Source organism: Tribolium madens, unplaced genomic scaffold (assembly GCF_015345945.1).
Source record: "Tribolium madens isolate multiple individuals breed KSU strain unplaced genomic scaffold, Tmad_KSU_1.1 Scaffold_20;HRSCAF=117;Tcas5.2_LG4, whole genome shotgun sequence".
NCBI lineage: Eukaryota > Metazoa > Arthropoda > Insecta > Coleoptera > Tenebrionidae > Tribolium > Tribolium madens.
In genome coordinates this window covers 9,130,038-9,152,475 of record NW_025400985.1, presented here as the reverse complement: position 1 = coordinate 9,152,475, position 22,438 = coordinate 9,130,038, and the positions used below count along the sequence as shown (strand labels likewise).

Sequence of the window (22,438 nt, the reverse complement as noted above, 5' to 3'; positions counted from 1 at the left end):
AGATTTATTTACAAACTACGATTTCGCCCAATTAAGGCGATACCATCCTTTAACTTTCATCCATTACCTCACAAGAAGCGCAAATGAAATAAGAGCCAAGTAATTTATAGCGAACGAACTCCGTGTTGTTGCAACTTCCCAAATTAACTAACTCTACAACACTGCTTCACAGAGAATTCCTTGTTTATACCACTGATAGCCCGGCATGAATATAAGCAAACTAACATACAACAAAACTACAAAGTGATCAAAACAAATTGTGTGATGCATCTACACAACAACAAACTTTAATCTCGTGTTAAACAATTCTTCAACGTTCTGATTCTGAAGTTTGGTGTACGACTAACAAACTCTAGATATGAGTACCACAAAATAAAAAAAAGTGTTGTTGAATGGGGCATATTTTTAGTTTGGTGTGATAAGTTTATTACTCATTTATGTATATTTTAACTTTGTAATTCTGAAATGAGTAATAAATGTATATTAATAACTTGTTCAGTAGCAAAATTAATGTTTCCTTATCCAAATTATTTATTTCCCCATTAAAGTTATAAATTAGTAAAGTAAAAAATAAAATTGCCAATTGTAATTTATTTTTATTAAGAAAAACGGAAAATACTAAAAGCTACAAACTACTACCACTATTTTTTTAAAAGCATTGAAACTATCAAAATAAACAAAAAAATTAAATTAAAAAAGTGATGTTATTAGATCACTCGTAGGATACATAAATATGTACATAAAATTACACGAAATTTGGGGAGCTAGACGGGAAACTCCGTTTTTCTATAAAATGCGTTGTATAAAAATAATATGTCATTTTTTAGGAAAATAAATCAAAAAAATCTGCAAGAAAAAATTCCAAAAATCTTTTGCTAAAAAAAAATTCCGGTACCTTATAGATTTAATGTTTTTCTCTTTATTTTTGTAAATTTTAACGCTTTTATGAGATTTGGTAAGTTCAGTTTGTCATTAAAAGAACTTTTACAGATCTGGTTTCTAGGTCCTTTCGTTTTACTTATGATTTCTCTAAAGTTGAATAAAATTTGACAGGTGTTTTTAGCAATTGTTGCGTCGATTACGTTGAATTGATCTTAGTTTTGCTTTTCCTTCCTTGGTTTAGCCCTAGGTTAAATCATGCTCTTTAACCCGTCTTGCCTTCTCCAGAGAAGCGTTCAAATAAAAGACAGTCGTTATATTTTCCTGTTTACTCAGCTCTAATCCTACCTCGTTAACGTTCCAGCCGCTGTTTACCAAGCACGAAACAAATACAATAATTGTCAACAAAATCGACACATCCAATTAAGCAAATTGAACTGTTTCGTCAGATTAATTGCGGCATTCTGTGATTGTTTAAATGCTTAACGAGGAAAACAACTCAATCTTGGCTCGAACGATTAAGTACACATCAGTGTCGTATGCATGTGGGTTGAAGTAATGGTACACATTGATAAGCGGGTAGCGATATCGGTAATGAGCCCGCATAGAGGCGGTCATCCCAATCTCATTATTGTCTTTGTCATTTGCAGGAACGGGACGTGCAATGGGGTGTTTGGAGGTCGTCTGAGCGGCCACATTTCTGATTATGCACAGCACAGACAATGGCTCGGGTGAGTATTTTTCACGCGAATTTTGAGCTTTGATCCAAAATCGGATTCAACTGAAGCCTGTTTTTTGTGTTATTTTGAATGGGTGATGGGGGTAGTGTCGTGAATTTTTAATTTCTCTTGTGAAGTTTGATTGTTGTAATTATTTGGAGCCCTCGGCGAAACAACCAATCACGGTGCAGAGCAATCTCGTCCCAGCGCAATTAGCAGAGTTCCTTATTAATTAATGCAAGCCGCTTACAGACAGTTTACTTAAGATTCGGCCGGATATGAGCTCAGCAATGGAACGAGGGTGCAAGGGGTTGTAAAGAGGTAACGTAATCAAGCCGCCCCGGCTAGATAATTATTTCGATAAATTTAATATGATCCATGCACATACGTAAGTAGTTACCTTAATTGTTATTGTTAATTTCCTGGTGGCAGCTAACCTAATGCACGTACTGTAACTTGCTTGATTAGACTTTGTTGAATATTTGATCGGGAATCTCGAGAGGCGATGATTGTCTCTCTCTTCAGCTGCGTTTTAACCACGTAAATGCCGGAGCGATTTCAGCAGAATTTGTCCGCAATTAATTCGTTTAATTAGCTTCAGCTTTGTTCTGCAATTCGATCGATGCGGATTCCAATAACTAATACGATTCAACAACTTTTTCGCTGACAATAACTATTTAACTTCTGAATCTGTCAACTGCTAGAATGGATAGAACATTACGATATAAAATTAAATAAGCAATAGATGCTTTAAAAAAGAAAGTACTCGTACATACCATACATACACGCATACAAATTTTAAATCGCCTTTCCAATACGACAAATTCGTATTTTGACCTAGGTACACAATGTAGAATTATCCTTACCCTATGAGGAAAAGCAATTATTTTCCACCCACAAAAGTTTCAAATACCTACATACAACTATTGCAAATATTACTATTACACTCAATAATTTTAAAAGGTAACGTTGATTAAAATAACAAAATATTAAAACAAAATTGGTATTGTGTAAAGTTAGTCTAAAAATTCATGTTAATAACTCAACTCAACACTATTTTATGTACGTTTACGAGTTCGCACCCTAAAAGTGCGAAATAGACTATTGGTTCGATTTTAGTAAGTATTCCGTTTTTCGTTTTTTTTTTTCAATATCTTGGCTGATTTCCGGTATCCGGATATTTATAGAAAACCATCAAATTTTGAACGTTTTGATCCTTTTTGATTTTTCAGAATTATGAAAGTTGCGATTTTCTCAAGCTATTAATTGTAAACAAGTACACAGTACAAATACTATGTCTAATATGTATATAAAAAAAAATATTAATAGATAATAATTATAATCAATTGTTAATAATACATATTAAACATTTTATAGGAGCACCAAATATTGATTTTCTCTGTTTTTTTAAAATTATTTCTTCATTTTTACTTGCATTTGAATCACTTTTAAGCTCTCAAGGATGTAAAATATCCCAATTTTATGTGCTACTTTCAACTTACCAACAAAAGTTCAACGTTTGTTTCTCGTGTGTCACACATTTATTTGATCATACAGTACATACCTACTTGTTAAAAAACGGTTTTATAATAAAAAAAATCCACTATGGTAAGTTTTAATGCTTTTATATGTTAGAGTTAAACAGTTTATGATGCGATTTGTTGGGAATAAACACACGAATGAATCTCTCTGACAAATATGAGCAACCGAGCGATGAACTGGCAAACTGCCTACTTCGCGCAGTTTCTCTTCACCAGAGTGATTGGGTAGAGTGCTCTATTGTAATCGGTTGAACAAGACAATCCCATTATAACGATGGATCAAAGCTAGAGGAGCCACTCTTTTAATGCATTTTTTATAAAATATTGATCAAATACTGATATATTGCTGCTAGATTCGTTTTTACTATCACGTCGTGATAAATAACAAGGCTTCTTCGCGCTTAAAGAATTTCGAAAAATTAAGTCCCTCGCCAAGAAACAAGATGTAGTAGACACACGGACGTACTCCATTAGTTCCTTAAAAGACACTTGATTTTTAGTCTTAGTGCTTTTTACTTGGAGCTAAAATGAAAATAAATCCTTTTGCTAATAGACTGCTACACGACTCTGCTATTATTTTCAAGAAAGAATGATATATATGGTAAACAGAATCAGAAAATGCACTCTACGAAGTATACACGAGAGATGGGAAAGATGTTCGAGGGCGTTACAGCGAACTTTACTTCAGTATCGGCCGATTAAAATATATAGGCGCCGATTCCGTAATGGCACTTCATCAAGTCCTTTGCTAAGGTACGCATAAACGTACAAAAACACAAGATACATCTTCACAAAACCTCCACAATGTTAAAATTAACAACAGAAATTTGTTTACACAAACACTGTGTTGGCATTTGGCAAACAGCAGCTTAATTAATTCTCAAAAATTTTTGGATGGTCCAATTCTTATAAATAAAAATTGTCACAAAATTTCCCGCAAGCCTCGTTGGGGCAATTTTCTCGAGATTCTACCTGTTTGCTCCTTTATCTAATTGTTTTGGGATAGTTGCGGGCGTCGTCGTTTATTGCAACTGGGAAGGAAACAATGTATGCGAGCAGTTTTCAAGTAATAAATGTGAATAAGCGGGCATGCGAGTCATGCAAGTGTGTGCCCCATTTCGCTATAAAAGTCAACGAGTAATATAAAATTCTAATATAAACGGCCGGATACAATCTGGAAATACATTGTGGCGTGGCAGCACCGTAATCGATGCGGTAGTTTATGCAAAGTGGAGGACCCAGGTTGACTTTCAAAGGCAATTTATAAAACTTGATAACGTAAAACATTGTGAAAGTTTCCTCAATCATGCTGAGTAAGCGCGGCTGCTGAGCATTGCTTGCGGACTCTTTTTGAAAGAAGGCGGACAAGCCTATTTCATCAGAAAGCCATCAACAAATTTGGAAGCTTCTTGAAAGAAATTCAAACAAATTTTCATCCGAGGAAGTTGTCCCCAAAAGTACCAAATTCAAAAACCACTTTCAATATTTATTTTGTAACCTTCAACTGGACCAACTATTATGGATCAATCTTGGGCCATTCCTCGTGTATCAGACAAAGCAAATCCAGAGAGAGACTACCGATTAATTAATAGTTTAATGGCTCAGCATACAAGTTATAGAGATCTAATAATTCACGATCACGCTGTAAATTGTCATTTATCATAATGTAAACTTTGACTTCGCAGCAAATTCAATTAATGTCAATCCATCTCTAATCTAAATCCGGCTTGCAGACCGCTCGTTAATGCATTCGGGAGAGAGATAACGCGTGTAATTGATCCGACTCCAATTAGGCGGACAGAAATTGCCAGAACTTGACGTCGACGTTGCGACGCACCTGCCTTAATGCCGTCTTATATTGTCTGCACTAACACTTGGCGAAAGATTTATTTTCGCGTTTATTGGGACGCTGGGAGTAATTTCAATACTAGAATACAAGTTGTTTTTTTGGGCTTTTTGGTACACTGCGCAAAACGTTTCATAGCAAAATCAAAACAAAAATTGGCTCAAAATGTCTTGCTTCCAATCTGCGACTCAAGGACTTCATTAGTTTAAACACAGTTTGTGAAAGCTTATATTAAACTATAAATCATCTCAAATTATTCTGTATACAACAACGAAAATTTACAGGAGATGGCTTGGTTTCAAAATCATATTAAGCACACATTAATATATTTCGTCTTGTCTTCATAATTTAGGATTATTTTTTCCAAATCATTTAAGCGTTGTTTCGTTTCAATTTTCGTAATAATTGCGTCCTCACATGGTTTTTGAGGGAATTAAAATGTGGGTAAAAAGCTTACGTTTGAGCAAGCTTAACGAGTAGTAGTGAACCAAATACTTTTAAAAGAACAGCGCTCTTGTCCGGACATTCCATTAACTTCATCGGATTCGCAAAAATGGCACTTTAACATTTCTTTTATTCCGTCTCCGTCTCGTAGGACGGACCTTTCGTTTCCACTCTCATAGTAAATTTAAGAGTCGATTATCATTTTAACTGCTCCTCCACTTAAAAGGCACTCTGAATTTCTTTTGTCGGAATTCACCGGGAAGAAAAACATGCAGAAGCGTGGCAGTTCTGAGCTGATATTGCCCTACAGAGGCTACTAAGTTCGTGTTTACCGCAACCGCAACACGAATAATACATGCCAATCGACTTAGAGCCGCGCTAAGAAAAGCCAATAATTCACATCAAACATTTAACGAGAAGTTGCTTATTGTAATGGAGATGGCGAGTTTCCATTCTGTTCGTTTGTTCATCGACGATGCATTAAGCCCATTTCACTCGGCTTTATTCGTAGTCGTTACTTTTAACATCGGTACTAAAGACGCAGAATTACACACTAATACCAATAATTAAAACGCCAACGAGGCCTCGCTTTTTTAACTCGACCGGTTGGAGACAAACGGGAACGATGCTCGGTATTTATATATTTCTTGAGGAAAAAGCAAAATCGCTCTGGATTCAATTTCCGCAAAAGACCGCCAATATATTATCGATAGCGGAAGATGAGCTAAATGGCTATAAAAGATTCTGCACAAATTTCTAGTTAAGTTGCAAAAGTCAGAATGATTAGAAAATTTGTCAGAAATGGTTTATTCCATTTTGCATTTATTATTTAAATATTTTCCAGTAATCATTTTAATAAAAACTGACGCTAATGTGGAATTCTATAATTTCCATTTACTAATTGTAAATAAAGCAGTTTACAATAATGCATAATAACGTTACTTTTCAATCTAATTTTGAAATCTTTATGATAGAATTAATGAGCATAAATCATTTTCACTGAGTGGTTTTTTGAATTAAAAATAAATTCAATTAAAATAGCAGAAAATTAATAATGAACCACTATTAATAATTTCTAAAGCCACGAAGAACTATAGTGTTAACGAATTACTAATTTATTTATTTTCAATAAAAAAAAAACCCGTAGAGTTTTTTATTTATTCCAGTATTGTACCTAAGATTTAAAATCAAATCTATTTATTTTTTACTTTTTGACGTAAATATAATTAAGCTCTTTGATGTTTGTTATTGGAAAGGGTTTAAAAGTCGTAATTCTTGGCATAAACTTGAATGAAACGTCTCAAAGCTGTACAACCGCCGTCCATATTCTATTTTCGATATTCTGTGAGCTAATTCCGCGTTCGGATTAAAAGCTGGTTGCATAAATCGAATTTCCTTGTGGGCGTAAGCCGGCGTTTAAAAATTGAAAATTGTAAGTACATTATGCAGATGTCGTAAACTGGGCCAAATATATCCTCGACGACATTAAGAATCCGTCGATATGAAATTTGGCAGCAATTTCAATTCCATCGTTCCGGCATATCCACGTGCGCATGAGGGGGATATCTGTTGGTTATTTGATATTCGCCGATATTTACGATTTCGTTCTCGTCTGCCTGCTAAATCCATCGGACCGAACGTCAAAAAGGCCCAAGCTGGTCTCATCTCCTCCACTATCTGTAATACATGTTCGAATGGGAAATCAGACAGGCATCGAAAACACTCGGATACGATAAAACTTGGATAAATTCGTACGAGAGACGGCGATAAATCTTACGCTTAAGGATATTGTTTGAGGCACGTGACACTTTTGGTCTGCTAGATGGCACTGCCGCTGATATTAAGCACTCTTGAACTGGCTCACGGACAGCTCCTTTACGCGATTTGTAATGCGACCGACCGTCGTTTCACGACCGTCATATACACACCACACCCACAAGGATTTTATCTTTGTTGCTTATTCCACAAGCACAAGAAGCAAAGTGCTTGAAAACGTCCCAAAAACGAAGATTTATTACCATTTTATATAAATGTATTTCGATATAGTGTCTGAACAACTTGTTTATTATTTTTAGGTGATGAAAATCTTGCCCAAACTAACTTCCTGTTGCACGTTCCGCCACTGCCGTTTCTAAATTCCCTTATGTAATTTGCTCCGGAGTTTGTATCACGAACACCTCGACTCCTCCGGGTCCGAAGTGAAGTTAATCTGCAGATAAGTTTGCATATCGTCGCCGGCCACCGTTCCGGTCATAACATCCAGAAAAATAAATATAAATTTAATCTAGCAAAGTAGAGGAGTCTCCGGAATGGCCAACCGGAGTCTCGGCGATGGTTTGCCATTTGGCGTTCACCTAACGCAATAACTACAGAGAACCTTATTAAGAAACTTTGATATTACATAAAAGCGGACCGTAATACATTGGTAAAGTTTGACAGAGTGACGGATGAGGTGGGGAAACACGTGTGTACCAAAAATCATTGGTCTCCGGAGTCGAATTAAACGGGCGCCCTCTGACCAACTTGGCGGTAAACAAAGTGCGGCGATGTGGGATAGAAGAAACACTTTTTCAATAAAGTGGAAAGCCGCACCGACAAAATTAAAACGAGTAAATCCACAAATGGTGCATTCAGAGCGTTTCATTTAATTTTTCAGCAATTGTTATAGAGACAGTTTCGCCTCAGGAATTGCGTACATCTACTTACAACATATATTGAACAAGTCTGGTGGAGTCTCAAAATGACTTTAGTTATTTTTAACTACCACTGATCCGAAAGACTGAAAGTAGAAAAAGGCTTTTCTTTCTTAAGGTCTTGTTTTTTGTTTGTGTGTATTCGAGAGCCGCGTCTCGATCTAAAAGTGATCATTAGTCGAGGGTGCGAGCCGCGGAGTTGAATTTCATTCTGAATAAAAGTTAATTAATCCTGTGAATTATTGGCAATTTGTGCTGGCGCGAAATAATCATTTCAACACAGGGGCAGACTGCAAACTCGGTTTATTTACGCTTAAATTAAAACTATCGTAATTATAGTTGGAGAACGTGTAAAGGAAACGTTTGTTAATGATCACAGAAGTTGCATTGCTCGCTCTGTAATTCCGAAAATCCCATAATTTGTCTTCATATTGTCGCAGTTTCATTAGGGATGTTTGTGAATGATGAGGATCCGTCCTTGTATCGAAATAGCCTGTAAATATCAGATTATGCGCTTATAATTAAACAGCAATGGGGAATTACGTGTGTAAAAGTAATCTAGGTTGGACGTGCTCTCGCACTGCGAACAGATACTGATCTTTTTTAATTATCACTTTAATTAAAGTAGGCTTTATATTGTAATTTATCGCTCTTTCTGATCCAATTTCCATCTCATTACATCAATTTAAATTTTAACTGCTCTTCGTTTATTTACATGTTCTTGAAGTCTCGGATGCTTGGCCGCCAGCCAGATGAATGGACCAATTCTTATACAACCACTAATGCTCCGAATGCGAATTCTTTAATTTAATGCTTCTTTTACTTGTGTTTAAATTGAAAAACTGCGTCGCCCACTAGCGATTTGCAATCTACTCCGGTCGTTCCGAGACATTTTCTACAACATATACTGCATCGATATCTAAGGATTATACGACCGACAAACATTTTATTCCAAAAAAGAAAGCCAAACGCGTGAGCACGGCCACAACAGATTAACGTTACGCCACTGATACACGGGATGGAGTAATTAATTATAAGGCGACGCATCGGCTTCTATTTTCTTACTCTATTTACATAAATAGATACGATTTGTAGCAGTTTGCTGAATAAGAAACTTAATTGCTTTGTAAATCTTAACAGTCAGTTTTAGCGAAAATTACAAACTTTTTGTTTTTTCCTGACAAATAATTTTACAACGAGAGTGCCTTTGTGCACTCACATGGAATTTATGTTAATAGCAATAAAGTTTGATCGTGGTTAGTAATATTGATATTTTTGCGCGAGTTTTTTAATTAATGTGGGAGCTCATAGGTGCCTGTAATTTATAAATGCTTGCTTCATATTCACGATACGTTTTTGATGAAATTAAAGTGAAGATTTAAAAGGTCGTCTGTTTAAGTGTAGTCTGAAATAATTTCAATTGGGTTTTTAATAAAGCAACAGCTTTAATGGTTCTATTTGTTGGCTGAACGTTAAATAATTGGATAAATGAAACCTGTTCAGCGTTCCGCAGGCAATGAATTGATGAAGAAATAATTGCGAGTTTCATTTAAATTGTTGGCTGGGTTAAATTGCATTCTCTTTGCCACTTATAAAGAACGAAAGATATCTCCATGTGTGATCTTCCAGTGAGTTTGCTTGTGAAGTAGAGTGTTGGGTGTATCTAATTTAATGAGTTGATCGAAATTTCGAAATTAATCGCTTGCTCGGGTATAAGATCAACAGTTTTCGGATAATAGGATGCGAAATGAATATTGGCTAGGTATCGGTTTCCTGAGTCCTTCGGGTGCGCCCAATCTGGATATAATGGTAGTTCTGTAGTCAGCCGGTTATTGGAGAGGTGAGTTGATATGCACTTATCTAAGTTGCGGTCAACAGAACATAATACGAAATTAATGCAACATGTTCTACATTGCAGAAATTGAGTAGACAGGGTATCATTACATATTAGTTTTAATGAGAAGCACCATCGGCGTTGTCACGTTAAGCTCTCTAGTTGTTCACCCACCTTGCGGCTCGAATCCAGATAAACAAACAAAAAATCTCCATTATAGCGAAAGCAAAAGCCTATCCTTAATTATAGCTCGCTAATTAAAAATTTATTTTTCATTTGGAAACGTTAATTAAAATTTCTGTGCGATATAAAAAGTTGTGTAGTAAACCAAGACGGACGAAAACAGTCTTAATCTCGCTTTGAAAATTTAATTTGATTATTAAAAATTTAAAGTCTCGAATGTTAATTAAATTGCGTACAGAAAGAAAGGCTAATGAAATGTCAGGACTCGAGAGAATGTGATTAATTGTAGGGATCAGCCAGCGCCTTGGGCTGAACGAAGACAACGAAAACGGGAGACAGAGGAGAAAAGAAAACCGATTCGTGCAAACACCTCGCTTTCTGTTCCAGCCATGACGAGCTAATCGTTTAATTGGGGCATTATACCAGACCGATCGCGATAATAAAAAAATTGATAGCAAAAAATTGAAAAGTCACGAAAGAGAATAAGCGAAATCGAAAGACTAGACATGATCTGATAAATTCTTTAATAAAATTTCAATCCACAATTTATTATTTTTTCATTTCAAAATAAAATATTCTAGTCCACCCCTTTCTAATCATAAACAATTACTGTGATTTATAAGTCAAGTCAAAAGTGGTTAGCTGATTTTCTTCGACATTGAATCAAACAAAAAACCACACGCAATCGAAATATTCATGCATATCAAACAACTGCTAAACTGTTGTTAATTTTGTTTGTTAAGAAAGGGAATCAGAAAACCATTTTTTATAATAAATCTTAACATCCTCATATTGTATATAATTTTCTCCGAAGACAAGACTAGAATCGTTGGGTCTTTGTATTGGGCGTGTTGAAAGGGTATCCACCAAGGGTGTTGAAGAAAAATAATTAAATATGACAGGAAGAACCAAACAAGGTTTAACGCGTTATTATTGTATGATTAATGGATTGTTCGCGGATGGTTCAATTGAATATTTTGGGAAGAGGAAAAGCTCAGCAGGAGCGGTACAGAGCAGAGGTCCCGCCTCTTTCGGATGATGACAGGCCGGTTGAATGCTTGGTTTGAGCCACCGGATTTCGTGTTGAGCTTATTTTAACGATCCTGCCAGTTACAGATGTAGGCACAAAGCTCTCTTGGAATTAGTCTCTATCAAATCTCTATTATAACGATTCTAACAGTTTATGCTGATTATGTCATTTACATTTTGATCGTATTGTGTGTTAATTTCGGTTTATTGTTTGCTTAATGACAGAGAAACACGTCACAATTGCCCCTAGACAATTTTATATCAACACCAATCATCCCGAGTCGCGTCTTATTAACGGTCACACCTACGTGTGCCCGAGGAACTTAATTGGAAATTTCACATCCTGAATGCAATTTTATACGTAATTAAATGCATTAATAAGACTAGCTTCGGGCAATCCGTCAATGGAACGATCGAATTCCGTTTCGGTTTGCCGAGCCATAATCGCAATTTAATAAATTCGACCAGAAATTATTTTTTATAGATTCCGGAAATGCATTATCGCGGGCTGATGGAACGCGTTTGCCGAACGAGAGTGGTTTGAGTTTTCATTTACATAATGGAACAACAACAAATGCATTTTGTATTAACTCCGGAGATTTAATGGCAGTGAGTGGCGCGCGAACGTGAAGAGTATGAGGCTAAGGGGAAGGGGTGAAACTCCATCATTACGCAGTCATGACGTCTGCACCCAATTTGGGCAAGGGTGGATTTTAGACAGAGAATATGACGACTACATTACACAACTTACCCCAGAACTTCACGAAATTTTGACAATCTTGAGCCAAAAACAATTCTCTTCTAAGAAGATTAGCAAACAACCCAAGCAGATTTTATTAATATCTTAAAACACTAAAGTATTAATATTTTATAGATACTCATAATTCTAAACAATGATTTGAAATTTTATTTATATTAACCCAGAATTATGTCTATGGCGCTAAGCTATACCTAATAGAAGAAATTTTAGATTAAAACAAAATTAAACATTTTTCCATAAATCTATTTTACATGTTGAAAGATACCCTTCAGACAACCTATTTAGTAAAATGATCCTTAATATACCCGCAAATAATTAACTTGCAAACAGTTGATGAGCTGTTCCAATTACTTCTGAAATAATAACCGTATACTTGGCTGTATAATTAAAAAAATATTATTTTTCCATTGTGTTTGTTACCGAGAGTGAGTTCATCATATTATCGCATTCTCTTGATCAAAATGAATAAAATTAGCATGATGTGAGTTATGTGAAAAGTCTTCTTCTTTTCAGGTAAGTGACGCCATTAGCATAAAACAGGGGCATGTGTATACAAAAGCTCCTGTTTGAATTAACGTTTTGAGTAAACAAACCGGAAAACATCTCTTTTACACATCTATTGTAAAAGCGCGCATTATTTATGTTTGTAATTTACATACATACGCAGGTACTGTAATATCATACGAGCAACTAATTACTTAAGTGCATACTTTATTAAAAAGAAAAAACTCATTAGCCAGAGTTTGTGTTGGCAGAATTACAACTTAATGTTACTAAATGAAGGGGAAATAGGGGACTAACACCTTCCTAGAAACAGGAAAATGAATTTTTTAATTTAGCTAATGAAATGTGAATTGTTTACATTGCTGTGTACAATTATTTTTTACACACCCACGCCCTGAGCAAGGTAAATCGAATTTAATTTTTTTCCTCTTTATTTAGGATAATCCCATGTAATTATTTTTTGTTTTTGAATATATGTGGCGATCTTGGTGGAAAAAAATTCGAGTGTCAGTCAGTTCGCTTCGCTCCGGATTAATTAAATCCTTGCTCCGTGTTGAAAATCAGTGCGAACAATACGGTTATGTTTCGGTATAAAAGAGGGTGTGCGAAATCGTCTTTAAATCGGCGGGACATTGACAAATGGCCCTGCGAATCAGTATCAAGACACTTAGCCCTCTTTAGTGGCTGCTTTTAATTCGGCTAAATTTAATTACGGGCGTCGTTAAATTCTCGCGCCACATAATTGCTGGCGTCATTTCAAATATGACACTCGCATAATATGGTAATTCTAGAAAATAATTCTGAAGGCGGAAATTAAGAAGATAGTGGGCTCCGTTTGAATACATAAAGCCATTTTACTTGCGAGCTTGTTTTCATCAGTTTTCTCATTCGGCTTAAACTATTTTAATTAAAGCAACGGCTAATTTAACTAGACAAATCTTCGAGGATGCAGAAAAGAGGTTCTCTAAGAATACGAGACGACGCCACCCCCACGACGGTTATTGTTGCTGCATAATGGATATGATTACATTCAACACTTGTCAGTTTCATTCTTAAGACGTGAACGAATCAATACCAAAGACTCTTACTGAGGTTTTGTAAACCGGTAATCATTTTTCAACAGTACTTCACAAAAGCCTGTTTATAACACATACAAGTGATTCGAAAAAAAATACTCAATATAAGATACAAGAACTTGTATTTGAACATCCATCTACCTTTCACTTGTCAATTCAAGCAGCAAATTATCTCACAGCAAAAAAGTGTTTTTATGAAGCTGTGTATCATCATTTGACACTTTCTCACCACACATAACACAATACATATTTTGTTTTTCCAAATGCAAACAAGTTATCGGACTGTACTTGTACTGTATTGTTTTTAATAAACTATTGTTTTAAATAAACTGCTCAACAATTGAAGTGGATAATAACAATCTTTTGAACATTTGCAATTAAAATGTATGTTAAAAAATGGCAATACATACTGACAATAGACAAGATTTCGAAGTTCATTTTGGATTTTGTTTTATTTTATTTCTTATGCCCTTTTTTATTTAACGATAAGATGCAGGGTTGTGGATATAATACCTCAAAAGCCCTGTCTCAAGACTTTATCAATAATTTAATTATGGATTCATTCAAATATAGAGTAAGAGACCTAATAAGAGTCATACGATGATATTAGGTGTTTATAATGACGGTCAAAATTTTAAAATTTAGCTTTTTAGAAGTTACCTCTTTTATTCATTTTTTACTTTAATTGTAGTTTTTTCCTTGATTATTTTTTTCAATTTTGACTGTACATGAGGAGAAATTTATTTTTTGTATATGCTCCCAAAAATAGCTACTTTGCGTACTCATATGAGTCCCTAAAATGAGTCTTTTCCGGACTCAATAAAATAGTACGCAAAACGGTTATTTTAGGTACTCAGTCCCCAAAAACAGTTAAAGTTAAATTAGTTACTATGGTAACAAAATTTTTTTAATTAGTAAGAGGTGTGAATTCGTGTTTTGGGAGCTTTAACAAAAACATCATGTATGCACCACGTACGCAAAAGGTTTTAGGAGACTCCTCTCAATAAAGACTCGGCTCCTAATACGTCGCCTCGTCATTAATTACGATTCGTCCCCTAAAACCCTATTTTGCGTACTTGATACATAAATAGCTGTTTTGTTACAAGTACCTAAAATACAGATTTTGCGGACGAATCGTTGCTGTTTCCGAACGAGGCAAAGCCAAATCTGGAATAGCAAATGAGTCCCCAAAAACGATTTAGGTACAAAAAACATAATATTAATAAATGGCAACTCAAAAAAAGGGAAATAAATCTAGAGAAAAATTAAGTTTTCTTTCTATTGTATGAGAATAATAAAGTTTTAATTACAGATTTGCTCGTTTGAGATGAAACAAAAAATGTTTTTCCTTTGCAGTTTTGGCATAAAATCAAAGATATTTTTTTTCTTCTTGTAAACTCAATCCGAGTACATACTGTGATTGAATTAAAAAAATTTATAAGTAATTTTTAATACCTACTTGAATATCCACTTCAATTGTTGAGCAGTTTATTTTGAATTAGAATTTCCTCGTTCAAAGAAAGACAAAATTTGATACAAATTAATTTCAAAGCTTTTGGCTATTGTTTGTTTAATTCCTGTTCCATCGTGGTTATGTTTGCTTCTTGATTTTTATTGATAGGTAAACGACGCTTTTCCGCATTGCCATGCCGTTTGATTGCAAATGCAATTAAAATGTGTTTGCCCCCAGTGAACATGAAATCGACCAAAACGTTACTTATGCAAATCCTGTTGGCTTCAACCACACATCTTATTTACTGACGTCTAGTACTAATGTATCAATATTATTACAGTTACACGATGCATACAGCATGAAAATTTTCTAGTTAACTCTTGTAAAAAGTCTCGTGCGATTTTATGCGTCTTGTCAACACAGCAGGACTAAACCACGACACCTACGTAATGTCATCTGTAAATTATGGATACAAGTAGTACCGCGAGTGCTAACGCTTTTTAAATTCTTTTGAAACCAGAAAGCCGTTAGTTTGTAATAAATGAGTCGATTCTTTGATGCCTGTTGTACTTCAGTTGATTGGTGTTTCGATTTTTGTCAGGTGTTTCGCACTGATTAAAATGCCTCCGCATACGGATGGAAATAATTATCGTCCGTTCCATCATTTCTGTATAAGTTGTGATGAAAGTCATCTCTTTGGAGAGAGGTGGCGGCGTTTGCCAATTACACTGCTGCGTAGGTACACACTAGTTTAATTAAATCGGCGATTGTAATTCGCCAGGCGGAATAATCTCATATTGTGATCTGCGCTTCCACTCAGATACTCCTGTTTATCAATTTGCGTCTCTACGAGTAAACACCGACTGCCGAACTAAAACCCGCACCTCATTAACATTGATCTGAACGATTGATTTACGTGGCTTTTCAAAAACCAAATATCAACAGAACCAGCAGCGTAATTGACGATGCTTGCAATTTAACGCCAACTCAAATAAGTCGCGCTGATTTAATTGCCACGCTGCTAATTGACAATCGAAGAATTATCCACCTCATCAGAAATGAATTATTTTTTAAAATAATTGCAACTGACAGACTCCAATAAATCACAATAAAGTTAAAAAATCCCTTTCGCCCGACATCGACGTGTGAATCCGGCGCGAAGTCGCTCCTATCCAGTGAGGAGTCTCGCAAGGGCCATTTGTCAGCAACCATTAGCGGCACTTTGCAGGCGGGCGCGCGGTGACACCCTAACAAGCGGATAACTGAAATAAAGAGCTCACCTTGTCTCTCAGGAATTATCTCAGCAGCCGTTCGTATCGAGCCTTTCAGCCATTTATTACGATTTCTTCGACGACACGTTTGATTTACCGTCACGGCTAATCCATATTTATTCGAAAAAGTCTAATGTCATTATCTTGTTCCAGAGTCCGGTGGGGAGCAAGCGGCGAACGGGCGAGCGGCGGTGGCGGTGGCGGGCCCAACACCAGTTCCGGTGTCTGTATCAACGGCCGCAAACAGCACCGCCACAGGTGCCGGAGTCCGGGAATGCGCCGGATGCGGAAAAAGGATCACGGAGAGGTTCCTTCTCAAGGCATTGGACCTCTATTGGCACGAGGACTGTCTCAAGTGCGGATGCTGCGACTGTAGGCTGGGCGAGGTCGGGTCCACGCTCTATACCAAGGCGAATCTCATACTGTGCAAAAGGGATTACCTCAGGTACTTTACACAAATTAAAATTCATTTCAAAAAAATATATAGCTTACAACACAATATTAAAATAAGAAAGGTAAACTTTGTGAGAAATGCTTGGTATCCAAACAGAATTATTTTTCAGAAGAAAGCAATCAACAAATAAAACCCGAGGCAGTAAACACGCCAGTTTCAGTCCAAAATAAATAAAACTTTGTATAATTTAATTTGAAATTGAATTAAATTTTGCAACAAGATGGAAATCGATAAAATTAGGTGTATTTTTGGAAAAAAATTAAGACTCAAGCATTTATTTTTATTAGCATTTTTTAGACTGAATCTTGAAAGAGAATACGAATTACCTGCAAAAACTAAAATTCCACTTTTCATTATTCTTGCCTTGTGGATGATCTCAAATCGTTTTGCAAAAAGCAGACAATTTTTCAGCGTCGCCAATACAAAATTAAAATCACAAAAGCAGTAATTAATCCGCCACCGAGGGTAGATTGGTTCAGATAAAAATTAATAATGGATGTATGTGTTATAGAAACGTGATGGCAATGGTGGTGGTAGAATCTTATTCGAAGTCAATTTGGTGTAATGTAATTTTTATAGCACGCTATAGCTATAAATTTTATAGCAATCTACACGAGGAAATTGGTGTAGCACGACAAGAACCTTATAAATATTGGATCGAATTGCTTTTGCTAATCATTTTGCGGTTTTCTCTTTCAAATTACCATTCAAACAAATCGATTTGGTGTAAATATGAAAACCACAACAAAACATTTTATAGCCAATTTCGCGTACACTCCAGGTGACCTACTATGTTACTGTCTATAAACTAAATTAATTCTACATGTTGAGTTGACCTTTGGCGAGCTCCAGGAAGTAACTACAATTACAATTACAGCAAATTTATTTACTCCTTAGTATTAGACTGGAGTTCTTAAGTAATTGAATTTTTTAATGGTTGCTACGTAGAGTGCTCGATACTGGGCGCACATGGCCATAGAAGGGTGAAAAACCCCATCACAGCGAAATAATTACAATTTTTGGCGGATTAGTTTGCTTTGTATACATTTTATTACAACAGACATAACTTTTCGTGTTTGTGGCCTATCGCTAGTAAATTAACAATGTATCGTAATAACACGGTTGATAATCTGTTTACTTTTAGGCTATTTGGTACGACGGGATACTGCGCGGCTTGCAACAAAGTAATTCCAGCATTTGAAATGGTAATGAGGGCAAAAAGCAACGTTTATCATTTAGAATGTTTCGCTTGTCAGCAATGTAATCACAGGTATGTTAAATATTTCACTGTTTAATGGTGCAAATAGAACGTTTTGCACAGTTCGATGAAACTGATATTATCCGAATTGTATTTTTTTCTAGGTTTTGCGTAGGCGACCGGTTTTACTTGTGTGACAATAAGATATTGTGCGAATATGACTATGAAGAACGACTGGTATTCGCCAATATGACCTACAACCCTAGCAGCTTAGCCCATATCAGAAGGCAAGTCAGTAACTTACAGGTACGACCCCTTCCACACGTGATAGACTTTGTCACTGATCCTAAATCCTACACTTTTCTTTAAAACCACTTCTTAAAATCCTTATCCAATCCGAGTTAAAAATGTGTAAACAAAATTTTTCCGAAACTATATCTTGTACTGGTCAATGTTAAAAATTGTACTTTTACAATTTCATTTTTATTTCTTTCCATAAGTCGAAACTTAGGTCAAATACTTCACACGCACTTGTTTTATTTAACGAACTCTCTTTTGTAATAAGTGCATTCATGGTTTCATGAGGTTTGTGCATTATAGCGTATAATCTTGATAGGCAATATAATCTTGAATAAATAATTAATTTCATTATGAACTCTTTTGCAATTCAAGTCACACGAACTCAACTGGGCTCATTATGCCATTTTAAAGCGAATTAATTTGATATTTCAAATGAGACTGGTTCTATAATTAATTTCTGCGATATAAAATTATTATGTTTTTGTTAGTGAAAATTATAATATTCGTGACATTTCTGTCATAGATTCGTATCGATCTGCAGCTAAAATAGCACATTTAATTTATTTAAAACCAAAGTCGACAACATTTCATTTATTTAATTAACAATCAGCCAAGAAAAATGTCCAAAAAAATGAGAAAACATGTCCAAAGTGTAATTTAATAGGACGCAATTTTAAACTGATACCTTTATTTGTTAAGTATTTTTTCAATACCTTTAAGCAGAAAATGTACCAAATGAGGTGAAACAGGGCTGTTAGTCCTCGTTGAGAAAAATAACACTCAAACAGTGTCCCGCGGCTGATGTAAAATAATTTTTTGTGCTTAAATCCTCCCATTTATCGTCGCACATAGAGGGTCGCGAGTTGTTTGCTGATGGTCTGTACGATCATAAAATAATATTTGTTGTATTTTAAAAGCGGCCATCACGCTAAGAGCTTCATTCAGTTGCTTTTAGCTTTCAAACAAACCACTTTGCTGAAAACTTTGCTTCAGTCCATTTGCTCGCACCATTTAATGATTCTCATTTATCGCTTACAGTGTGTTATTTTTAACGTTTTATGATGCGGTAACGGTGAAACTGTTCCATTTTCACGCAATCCCCGATCAATGCTTAAAAAATAACAGATAGAATTTTGAGGAGTGAATATCGGAAAACTTTTGAGTACAGGTTGGTTGATTTCTTTCAGCCAGCGGGCGACAATCTAAACGGTTTGGGTGAAGGTAGACTTCTGACGAGCCCATCCTGTTACAGCGAGAAGAACTCGGACATGGTCCTGGGCGGCCCACAGCGACAGCCCATTAGCACCAATAACCACCGGGATGACGGATCCAGCGGGTACGGCAGCCCCGACTCAGAGACGTTCGAGCCCCCTCTGCCGCATCAGTGACACCGAGTCAAAAGGAACTCTTCGAATAAGAGTGCAGTGCAGTGCTCCGGAGGAAAATCTCATACGTGCTAGTCTACTTGCCAAAAACTACACGAAATACACACACACACGCGGATTTAGTTTTATTATTGTGTTACTGTTGTGTTCTCTTATCACTCTTGCATAGTATACGACCCTGGCACCTTCACGAAGGCACGAAAATTCTCCATCCAAATAAGCTTCTAGTCAATCTCTTGTTTGTGGCGACTCCATTTTAGTTTAGTGCCAATACTCACTAAAACGAATATTACCTACGTTAAGATATCATGAATGTATACGACATGTTTAGACTTATTTTATTAGTTTTAGTTACTGTTGCTAACCTTTGGAAGGTGCCATAATTTACTACTCTCAGCCAATTGCTCCGAAATTATGGCCATATTAATTATAAATGAATATTATTTAATAGTGCAACACTGGCGAGAGTATTCTCTTTGAAATATGTATACTGATTTGTGGCCTGTTGAGATCACTCAGGTGTCATATAATTTCCAAGATGCATGTTTATCTACCCTTAAAGGGTTATGTATATATTGAAAAAGATAAGGAAATAAACACTTTTGTGATTCACTTGTATAATTTGTAAAGAAAAAATCATAGGACTTCCTTATTATGTATGATTGTGTAACATATGGTGATCCTTTTCGCGCCAAGGAATCCAAACATTGTTTTTTATTTTGTCATGTGATATAATGAAATTTATTCGTAGATGTAGTTTCTTACGACAGAAAGCTTCTTTTTATACATATCTTATGCTGTTTATGTTTAATATATTTTTATATAAGTTAGTAATCTATGCTATTTATGTGGGAGCATTATACAATTTTTGCATTGTTTTCTTGTACGTTTTTGATCTTGTATATAATAGTTATTATTGAATAAATGTTGTCTTTTCGTTAACAATTTTTTGAACCAGGAACAAAAAACAAACCTCAATAAAATAAAATGTATAATTTATTGATAGAGGGAAATTTGTATAATATAAAAATAATCTGAGCACCAAGGATTCATTGCATTAAGTATCTACAGGCCCAGACACGATGCTAACGACCTCATTCTTAAAGAAATTGTCTTAAATTAGTAAATGCTTTGGCCAACGGAATGGCACATAAATACAACACCTACACATAATCTCCATAAACAATAAATTTTAGTATTACAAACTAACATTAAACATACACACTAAATTAAGAACACTTAATCGTTCCTTCATCCATGAGATAAAGAAACTAATACATGTAATAAGAGTTAAAATAAGAGAAAGCAGCATCTTTATTGAGATTTTTTGGTAAAATTGGAAGACTTCAGATATGACTGGCCCTTGAAGCCCTCCTGAAAAAAATTGCACTAAAATTCGTCATGTCGGGCCAATGCTTCACCAAAATCGGTTGCTTGCGAGCCTACAAACAAATCGTATTTATTCAAAATTTCATCTTTTGTTAATTGTTCGTCGGCGTCTGAGTCAGCTTCAAAGATCAAGTGCCGGGCTTCGGCTTCGGCGTGGTCGAAATCAGGCGGGAGAATCCAATTTTTCACTTCCTCATTATCCATAAAGCCGTCGCCATCCTTGTCACGGTATGTGTTAAATTGTTCCCTTTCGTTGTTGACCCATTCCGGCTCTTCCTCATTTTCGTCCCCTTTAAACATATCGCCGATATACTCTTTTAGTGATATTTTCCCATCGTTGTCTTTATCAATATCTTCCATAGTTTCCTGAACCACGATATCTTTCATGTGATCGGATTCTTCCGGATGCAAGAAATGCATAAATTCTTCTTTGGTAAGAGCATCGTCTCCATTAAGGTCGGCCACTTGCCATCTCCTCCTGTCCCTCTTCAACATTTGTTTGTAAGAAAAACCTTCACTATCTTTTTCCGCCTCTGAAGGGTCCATACTATCCAAAAACCCATAAACAAGCTTCTGGTAACGCTCCCATGGGATGGTTTCTTCGTTTTCTGGATTGTGTTGCTTCCACTGACGATCCACATCTTCAGTAATGTAGCGCTTTTGAGTAAAACGAATCCAATCTTTGAGTTCTTCTCTCGATATGTATCCGTCCTTGTTATTGTCGATTTTATCAACGATCAGTCTGAAAATAATTGCAAAAAAGTAATAATTTTTTATTACTTTTAGATAATAGTCTTGATAAGCAGCCATACACGTCACAGCAATGTAGGTACATAATTCTAGAAACAAATTAAAGAAAATTACCCCAAACGTCGTTTGCTCTCTTCAGGTGGTAACTGATCAAATGTCTTCGCTTCTTCCCCCAAAAACGCTTCGTGGTCATACTGAGGGTTGTGATGCTCATTTTCAAAATGTTCCTTATCACTCAATTCCCGGTCAAACACCCTATCCTTCTTCTCTTCTGATTTCGGCTTTGCCAAAGCAGCAAAAGCCAAAACTAGCAACACTACAGCCTCCCGCACAATCATTTCTGGAAATTTAGGTCAGAAAACCCCCTTTAAAACGTTTTCAAACAAACGTGGACGTGTTGTATTGGAACTTGTGGTTTTCTAATTAATATTTGCTCCACATCAGCACCAAACACCCACAATTCAATTAAATAATTTAAGTTTAACAAAATGAATTTCCTGAATGAAAAACAAGCTTAACCTCAATGACACTTACCGGTTTTTTGTGTTTATAATTGATTTCTGAAAGTTTACGAAACACAATGGGAGGAACACTTGAAATGAGAAATCTTTTTTTAAAACTTCCAACTCATCAGACTTCTCTTTGGATGCTGTTTAAAGATTTTTATGATGTTCAACAGCTGAGAGAATTTAACAAAGAAGGAAATGATAGAAGCTTCGGCCACTGCTTC

The 22,438-nt window shown here is 35.7% G+C and overlaps 2 protein-coding genes across 6 annotated transcripts in view; one reads left to right on the top strand and one right to left on the bottom strand.

Annotated features, from left to right (window-relative positions):
* Positions 1-20,525, top strand: part of LOC123004659 (LIM domain only protein 3-like) — a 54,787-nt gene extending 34,262 nt beyond the window's left edge. The window contains exons 2-6 of one of the 4 annotated variants that reach the window (XM_044398019.1): positions 1,530-1,610; positions 16,386-16,677; positions 17,831-17,956; positions 18,049-18,171; positions 19,437-20,525. In XM_044398019.1, coding sequence (XP_044253954.1) covers positions 1,586-1,610; positions 16,386-16,677; positions 17,831-17,956; positions 18,049-18,171; positions 19,437-19,572 — 702 coding nt within the window. In that variant the 5' untranslated portion in view covers positions 1,530-1,585 and the 3' untranslated portion in view covers positions 19,573-20,525. Of the gene's footprint in view, positions 1-1,529; positions 1,611-16,385; positions 16,678-17,830; positions 17,957-18,048; positions 18,191-19,371 lie in introns of all 4 variants that reach the window. The other 3 variants (XM_044398020.1, XM_044398018.1, XM_044398021.1) reach the window with 3 other exon arrangements.
* Positions 20,526-20,547: 22 nt separating this feature from the next.
* On the bottom strand, positions 20,548-22,438 carry LOC123004658 (calumenin). Of its 2 annotated transcripts, none has more exons than XM_044398015.1 (3): positions 22,243-22,438; positions 21,823-22,048; positions 20,548-21,700 (listed from the first exon to the last, which is right to left on the bottom strand). In XM_044398015.1, exons 2-3 carry the CDS (start codon positions 22,044-22,046, stop codon positions 20,959-20,961), a joined length of 966 nt encoding a protein of 321 aa, XP_044253950.1. In that variant the 5' UTR covers positions 22,047-22,048; positions 22,243-22,438; the 3' UTR covers positions 20,548-20,958. The 2 variants fall into 2 exon arrangements, with proteins under 2 accessions (XP_044253950.1, XP_044253951.1); XM_044398016.1 differs by lacking the exon at positions 22,243-22,438 and adding an exon at positions 22,097-22,236.

Excerpts from the sequence above, each read along its gene's own strand:
- LOC123004658 (XM_044398015.1), bottom strand. The coding sequence starts at position 22,046 with ATGATTGTGCGGGAGGCTGTAGTGTTGCTAGTTTTGGCTTTTGCTGCT. Across the intron at positions 21,701-21,822 it reads GAGAGCAAACGACGTTTGGG|ACTGATCGTTGATAAAATCG; the intron begins GTAATTTTCTTT and ends AATTATTTTCAG.